The 9,256-nt window shown below is 58.2% G+C and overlaps 1 protein-coding gene across 1 annotated transcript; it reads right to left on the reverse strand.

Annotated features, from left to right (window-relative positions):
* POU3F2 (POU class 3 homeobox 2) lies at positions 1-1,628 on the reverse strand. Its single transcript, XM_088534617.1, has one exon. The coding sequence runs from the start codon at positions 1,537-1,539 to the stop codon at positions 211-213; it is 1,329 nt and encodes a 442-aa protein (XP_088390743.1). The 5' UTR covers positions 1,540-1,628; the 3' UTR covers positions 1-210.
* Positions 1,629-9,256: the final 7,628 nt, after the last annotated feature.

Consider the following 9,256-nt stretch of genomic DNA (forward strand, 5'->3'; position numbering starts at 1 on the left):
GCGCGCGGCCCGGCCCCCGCCAGCGGCCGGGGACAGCACCCGGGCGCTTTGTCTCTCTGCCTGCCTGACTGTCCGGCCATCTCTCTGGCTGCCCCGCGTGCCCGCTCGCTTTTTTTTTAATGTTTTTTTTTCTTTTTCTTTAAGATAGGAGAATTAAAAAAAAAATCAAATAAAATAGCAGGAGGGCAATGGAAAGTTGGGGGCGCGAGTTCACTGCACGGGGGTCTGCACCCCGTGGTGCGGCGGCGTGTCCCTGCTGGCGCCGTACACGTCCTCGGCGCCCGGCAGCGCGCCCCCCGGGGGGGTCATGCGCTTCTCCTTCTGTCTCCTGTTACAAAACCACACTCTCACCACCTCCTTCTCCAGCTGTAGGCTGTCCGCGAGCGAGGTGATCTCCTGCGCCGAGGGCTTGGGGCACTTGAGGAAGTGGCTCTCGAGCGCGCCCTTGACGCTCACCTCGATGGACGTGCGCTTTTTCCGCTTGCGGCCCTGCGCCGCGATCTTGTCTATGCTCGTGGGGCTGCCCGAGGAGGAGTCCGCCTCCTCCAACCACTTGTTCAACAAAGGCTTCAGCTTGCACATGTTCTTGAAGCTCAGCTGCAGGGCCTCGAAGCGGCAGATGGTGGTCTGCGAGAAGACGTTACCGTAGAGGGTGCCCAGCGCCAGCCCCACGTCCGCCTGCGTAAATCCCAGTTTGATGCGCCGCTGCTTGAACTGCTTCGCGAACTGCTCCAGGTCGTCCGAGGTCGGCGTGTCCTCGTCCGAGTGCGCCTCGTGGTGCGGCGGCCCCGCGGCCGCGCCGCCCGCCGCCGCCGGCCCCGCGGCGCCGGGGTGCGCGCCGTGCGGGCCGGCCGGGTGCTGCTCGGCGCCGTGGTGCGGCGGCGGCCCCGGCGGCGGCCCCGGCTCGTCGTGCGCGTCGCGCAGGCCGTGGTGGTGCAGCGCGGGCTGCCCCGCGGCGCCCAGCATGCCGTTCACGGAGAAGGCGGGCGGCTGCGCGTAGAGCAGCCCGGCCTGCGCGCCGTTGGCCGCGGCCATGCCGGGCGGCAGGTGCGCCGCGCCGCCCGCGCGCCACGCCGCGTGGTGCCCGCCGGGGCCGCCGGGGCCGCCGCCGCCGGGGCCGCCGCCGGGGCCGCCGCCGCCGGGACCGCCGCCGGGGCCGCCGCCGGGGCCGTGGTGCACGAGGTGCGGCGCGCGGCCCGGCGGCGGGTGCTGCGGCGGCGGCAGCTCGTCGCCGCGCCCGCCCGCCTGCACCACGGCCGGCTTGATGTCGGGCTGCCCCAGCGCGCCCGCCGCCCACGGAGAGTCGCCGCCGCCGGGGCCGCCGCCGGGGCCGCCGGGGCCGCCGTGCGAGAGCGCCGCGATCCACTGGTGAGCGTGGCTCAGCGGGTGCCCGTTGCTCTGCAGCGAGTAGTCCGGCTGCACCAGGGCGCCCGCGTCGCGGTAGCCGCCGCCGGGCTGCATGCCGCCCGCCGCCTCGGCGTGCACCATGGGCGAGCCGGAGGCGAGCAGGCTGTAGTGGTTAGACGCTGCGGTCGCCATGACTCGCCGCGCCGCACTGAGCGCGGCGGTTAAAGGCGCCGCGCATTTGACAGCTACTTTTTCGCCTCGGGCGCCGCGCTGCGCCCGCGCCCCCCCCACCCCCCACCCCCGCCGCCCGCCCCGCGCCGCCGCCGCCGCTGCCGCCGGCCCCGCTCGCCGGGGCCCACTGCGAAGGCACGCGCGGCCCGCCCCGCCCCGCGCGCGCCGCCCATTGGCTGCGCGCCCCCTGACGGACGTGGGCGCCCCTGGCAACCGCCGCCGCCGCCACCGCCCATTGGCCGCCGCCGCCCCGCCCCCTGCGCGGCGCCCCGCCCCCTCCTCGCACCGCCCGGCTCCGAGATGGGGAGGGGAGGGGGAAAAATAAAAATAAAAAAAAAAAGAAAAAAACAAAACGGAGCCGGGGGCGCGCGCCCCGCCCCCCGCGGCCACGCCCCCCGCCCAACGGCCACGCGAGCCGCGCGGCGCCGGCCGCCGTTGGGCCCCGCGCAACGGCCGCCCGCAGCCCCTGCCCGCGGCGGCGGCGCTGCTGCGCGGGAGAGCGCGGGGCGGAACGGGGGCAGCAGGAAGCAACGAGACGGGACGGCGCGGGGCGGGGGGAGGGAGGGAGGGAGTAAGAAAAATAAAGAAGTTGCTGTTCGGACAGGAGAGAAGGACACCCTGGAACTGGATCCCGAATTGCTAGGAATGAGCAGCGCTCGGGCTGGCCGCGGTTTGAAAAAATGAGATAAATAATAATAATAAAAAAGGGATTTCGCTGGGGTTTTCTTCTTCTTTTTTGTTGTTATTCTCCGCTGGAAGCCCTGGCTTTGTGCGGGGGACTCACCGCAGCTCTGCTCATCGCCACCCTGCTCCGGGGCGCACCGCGGGATTTATTACGGCTAACGAGAAACAGCTTTTCTGGCGCGAGCTCTTTATAAATCACCGGCCTTAACGCGCGGCAGCCCTGGGAGAAAAGCGGATAGATAAATAAATAAATAAATAAACAAGAAGAAGGGCGCTCGCCGCGAGGCTCCGCGCTCCGCACACGCAGCGGGGCCGCCGCAGCCTCCAGCGGGCGCCGCGGGAGGCGCCGCCCGCGCTCGGTTGAGCGGCGCATCAAGGGGCTCCTCCGCTGGGGGCGGGGGGCGGAGGAAAACGGAGGGCGATAAAAACTTTGTCCGCGCAGGAGTGGAGATTCCTCCTTTTTGCTTTCCCCCTCTCCCCTCGGCCGCCTCGCGGAGCGGGGGGCGCGGGCGGGCGCAGCGCTGCCTTTGTTCGCAGCGTGGAAGCCCCGGGAAGGCCGCTAATCCGCTGCTCATTTGCTCCTGCCTCTCGCCCCCAATTAGGCGCTGGGCCGCCGCGCTGAGACAAAACAGCGCGCAAAGTAGAGCAGAGCAGAGCAGGGGCGAGGGGCCGCTGCCGCCGGCCCGGCCGCCGCGACGGGGGCTCCGCTTCAGCTGCTGTTATGTGTTTGTTTACGCGTGTGCTGCTAGGGATGCCCTCCCTGCGGCGGGGCACTCTGTTTTGGGGTGAAGGCCCCCAGAGCGGCCGCCCCGCGCTGCCCGACGGCGCGTCCCGCGGGAGCCGCAGCTGGGGCGGCCAGGAGCGCGGGAGCCGTGACTCCTCCTCCCGCTCCTCGCCTTCCTCCTCCTCCTCCTCGGCCTCGTCCTGCCGCCGCGGGGCCCGGCAGCCCCTTCCCCGCGGCCTTTGGGCTCTCCCGGGCCTTTCCTCGCCTTTCTCCGCGCGCGTAAGAGCAGGTTGGAGGTGATGCGGTGTCTCGGGCCGACACTGCGGCGTTTTGATTCCGCTCAGCCCTTTCCACCGTTCAAAGCAGCTGTTCAAATACGAGCGCTGCTTACTTTGACGGGAGGAAGATTTTCAAACAGCCCCGAAAGCTTTGAACTGACAACCCTCCTTGATATCTCCTTCACTGCAGCGCGGCTCCTCGGGAGTTTTCCCTATAAAACACCGAGAGCGCCGCTTCCCCGGAGCTTGCGAGCCGGGGCGTCGCATAAAGAGGAGCTGCAGCGCCGGGCCCGAACCGGGCCAGGCTGGGCCGAACGCGCCCGTTTAAAGCCCTTTTTACGGGACCTGCTTCCCCGCTAGCCCCTTCTCTGTGAGGGCTCCAACCCCGCGCTGCTCCGAGCGCCCTTGTGCAGTGCAGAGACCCAGGGCGTGAATGAAACTTCAGCTCTAAGGGCCTGTGGAGAGACAAAACTGAAGCCGGGGCTTCACAAGTGATCGCTTAAAAAAAAAAGAGAAAAAAGAAAAAACAATCCAATCTGCACAAAGAGGCAGCTGGCTACTTTAATGAAAACTGCTTAAAGCTGCAAGAACCGCAGCCGCAGGGATGTATTTATAAGATGACTCAAAAGCTACACTTTCAAGTTGCTTCTCCTCGGGGTAGATATAACAAACACATTTAACTAAGGAGTCTAAACAAAAAGGACAGAAATTGATAACTTTGATTGCACAAGATCATATTACCCATTGAAATTAAAATCCGACGTCTAAATAGATTTATCCACCTATCGCTATCAGAAGGAAGAAATTTTCTCTCTCTGTCTATATATATATATATATGTACATATGCGATATCCTTTATATGTATATTTTTGTACTGATAGAATACAGACTATCCCAAAAGATAGAGAAGCGTAGGGGAAAAAAAAAGGAAAAAGTTCCTGCAAAGTTTGTATTAACGCTCATTTCCCACATTCCCAGCGACTCTATTCTTCCGGCCACTTCATTCACACGACGCTATTCTATTTTATCTGCATCGCTGTTTAAACTAGTCGGATATAATGTTCTAAGTTCAGTATTTGAAATTAAATTATTTGAATTCACGGATATTAATCTCTTCCCTTCATCCTCCAGTTCTGAATCTTGTCATTAAAAATGATCCACCCTTTGTAGTCCGCAAGTGAATATTTTATAGGCAGATACCGCTACGAAGACTTCTAACACGACGTCAACCAGTCAGACTTAGCTGTTGCAGGGATTACTTTGAGTAATTTATCAAAGGAAGGCTGCGAAATTTTGAGTGCTGAGCGTGAGGCCTTGGGGGGGAAGGAGCCGCGGAGGCGGCGGGAGAGGCGGATTCCGCCGCTGCGCGGGGTGAACTGGGGCCGCTCGGCCTGGCCGCGGGGCGCAGCGCAGCGGCGGAGCCGGGGTCCCCCCCGGATGCCAATAAAAATAATAAAATAAAATAAAAACAGTTAAAATATAAATACATTTTTTTAAAAAAATAAATGTGGGGACGAGCAGGCGCCCCGGAAGGAGCAAGAGCCCCCCGAGCGGAGGCAGAGGAGCAGGAGAGGGAGCGGGGGGGGCTGGAAAGTTCCTCGCACGGGGAGAAGGAGGAGGAGGAGGAGCGCGCAGGAAGGCCGCGCCATTGTCCGCGCAGGGCGCATTTTTGTCAGGCTGGCGTTGGTTGCTATAGTGAGCAGGGAAGGGGAGAGAGAGAGGAGGGAGAGGGGAAAAAAAAGGAAAAAAAAAAGAAAAGAAAAAAAGAAAAACCTAAACCTAACAGAGAAGTCCAGTTCGCTGCTACCAACCAAAATAAGAGCGCGCCCCGCGCAGCGCATCCCCGCGCAAGCCGGGCACATCGCGCAGCCCCGAGCAGCTCCGCGCAGCCCCGCGCATCCTGGGCACCCCGCGCAGCCCGCGCAGCCCCCGCAGCCCGCGGCCTGGCGCGGAGCTGGAGTGCGCCCCGATGCGCGGGGATGGAGCCCGCGACCCCGAGCCAGGCCCGCCGCTTCCTTCTGTTTAATTCATTTTATATTTATCTTTCTTCTTTCTGGGGGGGAAGGGGATTAAAAAAATTAAGGGGTGGGAGAGTGAAAACATCTCCTTCCGAATCCAGTGCTCGGCTCCCTAATTTTAAAAGAGACTCTTATTTTGCAGCATTTTTTTTTTTTTTTTTTTTTTTGCCGCCGCGCTATTGAACTTTGCGCGCGGGGCGGCGGGGGAAGGCGGCGGGGAAGGGGCTCGCGGCTTCGCGCGTGCTGGAGAGAGAGGGTCTCCGCGGGGAGCGGGGCGCGCGCGGGACCCTCCGCGCCCCGCGGCGGCAGCGCGGAGCCCGCGCGGGGGAGCGGCCCGGGCGGGGGGAGCGGGCGCGTTGCGCTCGTTTTTACCGCAGGACGAGCTAAATTGCGGCTGGAGGAGAGAGGTCAGTGTTTTTTCGAATCCATCTCTCTGTCTGTCTGCCTGCGTCCCCAGCTATTCCCTGGGAAGGGAAAAGCTCCAACTTTGTTCCTCGGTCTGCTCTGTGTCCTCCGCAACCGACAGCTCCGTAGGTTGCAGGCACTGCTGCTCCCGGTGAGGTGAAACTTGAGGTACACAGGCACTTTTCTGAAATAGGGGGAAAATCAGAAGCCCTTTTTCCTAGTCACATAGCGGAATTGTTCCCTCCCCCCTCCTTTTTCACTTTTTTTTTTTTTTTTTGAGGATGGGGTGTCTCTTTCGGATTTGCACTAGTTGACAACTTTTATTTAAAATGACACTTTAGAAGCCACCACTTAGTGCATTATTCACATTTTTTTAAAAAATGCTTGAAAGAAATCACGTTAATGAAGAGAACATTTGTAGTAATTTGGTGATAATTATCAGAATCACCAAATATTCGCAGAGGCTTTAACATTACGTGTTGGAAGAAAAGCAAAACACATTATTTTAATAGTCTGATATGCAAACTATGGACCATTCAATTACATGGCTTAATAATGCATACATGATGTGATCTTGTTATTGGGGTAGGAAGGGCTGCAGTAATTCACTCCAAAGACCAAGTGTGCTCTTACATCCAGTAAAATCCATTGCCATGGATCAGGGGGCCCTGCCAAACTACATTTAAGAGAATAAAAATTAATGACTGAGAATTTGAGCGTTAAATTAACATTAATTATATGACCTGCCTGCTGGAAAGATTAAATTTCTTACGCCCTAATTAGATAACGTCTCCTCATACATCAAACAATTTCCATTTCCAGATTTCGCTATTAAAATGCAGGACGGGGCGGCCCGGCTGCCTCCCGAGGCTCTCCCGGCCTCTCCCGCCAGGAAGCAGCCGGGCCCGGGCGCCACTTTGGGGGCGCAGAGCCCCCCTGAGCCCCCCAGGTGCGGGGCACCCGGACGGGGTCATCTCCCCGCGCTCGAGCGAAACCGATCGCTGCTTTTTTGCCTCTTTCGCAAGGAAAAACCCCTGCGAGCCCCTCTGCCGACCTCCCTATCTCTCCCCCCCGCCCCTTCCCCCCCCCGCGCCAATTATGCAATTTTATTTATTTATTTGTTTGTTTGTTTATTTTGGGGGGCGTTTTCCTGCGTTTCCACCCTGGCCCTGCTCCTGCACCTCCCTCCGAGAAACTTTGGGGCCGGACAGCGACCTGGCCGAAGTGGATAGGAATAGCAATAATAATAGCAATAATAGTGATAATAACAGTGATGATGGTGATGATGATGGTGATGGTGGGGATGATGGTGATAGTGGGGGTGATGGTGATGGTGGGGATGAAGATGCTGTTGCCCCTGTGCCGCGGGCGCCGGTGCGAGCCGCGGCCACATCTCGGTTTCACGGCTTCAGGTTTCAGGGCTCGAACCTGTCGCACTTGCAGCTTCTGCGAGGGGAAAGGAAAATAGAGAATAAAAAAGAAAGAAAGAAGAGAAAAGGAGCCAGGGAAGCTCCTGCAGGCAGGGGGTGCACAAGGAGCCTGGGGAAGAACTCTTGCAACTCCCCCACCCCACTTCAAAAAAGATCAGTCCTCCCTAAGAAGAGGACTGGGAGCACCATGGTGTGCTGCCCTGTCCTCACTTCACGTGGTGCTGGCGGGCGATTTCCCTCTCAGCTCAGCCGGAGCCCGGCTTGTGTCCCTGCCACGTGTGGGCTCCTCGGTGAGCGGCCCCGTCCGCCCTGCCTGCTCGTGCCTCCCGTGCCCGCTGCGCTGGGCTGGGGACAAACCGTGCCCGACGCTACGGCAGTAACAGCTCCCACGAGCGAGGCAGGGAGCAGGCCTGCTGACCAGGGAAACGGCCTTCCCGGGCCCTCTGCCCCAGCATCAGCGATGATCCTTCAGGTACGAGCGGCCGCCAAGCCCTTCTCCCCGCCCTGGCCAAGGGGAAAATCCCGGAGAGCCAAGCTATCCGTGTACCTTTGGTTTCAAATTTGATGGCAATTAAGGTCTGGTTAGTAGAGAGAAAGAGTGGCCAGAAGTTACTCATGTGCGCGAGAGGCCCATGGACTTGAGTAGTGCTTTGAGTAGCAGCAACAACTCCCGCAGGCCTCTGTCCAGGAACAGCTCAGAAGCTTGCGCCAACAAAATGGGTCCGAAAGCAGGCCACAAGAATAGCAAACTGCACAAAGCTGAGCTCTGAGAGTTCCCACTGTTTGCCACCTCTTCCAATTTTAAAACAACTCTTCCCATGGGAAGTCACCTTTGTGCCTAGTCAGTCTGGTTGCTCTCCCACTGTCTTCTCCCTCTTTCATCCATTTCAGTGGTGGAACTGAAGGTCCAGAAAGATGCACTGAAGACAGCAGAAAGGAGCGGGTGGTGCTGAGAAGTTGTGGTCTGCATTTAAAACACATCAGCTCGTCTCTAGTTACCGAATTGTACAGCCAGGAGTGTAATATTCTATCTGCTTTGCTAACCTAATAATCAATCTAGTCATTTTTATGTTAAATGAAGGGTAGAGTTGACTTCAGTGTTTCTCCTCTGGACATCCAGGTGGAGATATGCTGGGTTGACCCATTTCTTTCTGCTGCCATAAGAGAGGGTTCAAAGTCAAAGGGTAATTGAAAATATTCACAGCGCAGGACACTTTCCCACATTCACCTGCATCTGATGTCTTTAAACAAGCTCTGTTTCTCCTCCCTTTTGAGAGCGAGGTGGACCCAGAGACCTGGGCTCAAGCACCGCTGTGGATGAAGTGATGGTTGCCCCTTTGTAGTTGCACTCGGCTGCCTGGGGGGGGTTGATTGGAGCTGGAATAGAAGGGATTTCTCTACCTCTCCCACACACACTCCCTGAAAGGCAATCAGTCTTCCTCCGGAGCAGCTCAAATAATTCATGTACCATAATCATTGTATATTCCTATTAAAGTGACAGCGAAGACTCAATTCTTCAAGAAAAAGGATTTGCCCATCACCTTAGATAATTGCTGAAGTGTTACATATCTGGGGGAAAAAAAATCCCTAGGACTAAAATAATACAATATTATGCATTTATGGACAGGTTAGGGATGATTCCTGCATCCGGAGCTCCTGGACTCCAACAGGAGCCTCTCCGTATGCAGAACCACCCTTCCCACCACGCAAACATATGGCCAAGGTCTCCTCGGCAGGGAGCCCAGCTGAGGTGGCACCTGTGGCACCGTCACCAGTAAATGCACCTAAGGGGAGTTAACCCCCTTATGCACATGGAAAAAGAGGTTTTTACCCGTCCCTGTTTACTGCTGCGCCTCTGGACCGCGCTTTAGCATAAATAGCTTCAAGGTGCCTCGTTTCAGCAGTCACACCGCGAATTGGCTCCTTAGTTATTCTGTAGCTCAAAGGTGTGCAAAATAGCTGCCTAACCGGGAATAAAATTATCGTAAGCACAATTATGCCTGTGCGGAAAGGACAAGGTCGTAAGGGAGAATCCCAAATGTCAGCGAGACTAGTTCGTGATGGATTGTCCCGGGCAGAGCTGTCCGATGTTATACATCACAAAAAGTTAAAAGATGATGCAATTTGTGCGTTAGACTC

Source organism: Tinamus guttatus, unplaced genomic scaffold (genome assembly GCF_059628265.1).
Source record: "Tinamus guttatus ecotype Peru unplaced genomic scaffold, ASM5962826v1 Tinamus_guttatus_pri_ptg000036l, whole genome shotgun sequence".
In the NCBI taxonomy this organism is placed as follows: domain Eukaryota; kingdom Metazoa; phylum Chordata; class Aves; order Tinamiformes; family Tinamidae; genus Tinamus; species Tinamus guttatus.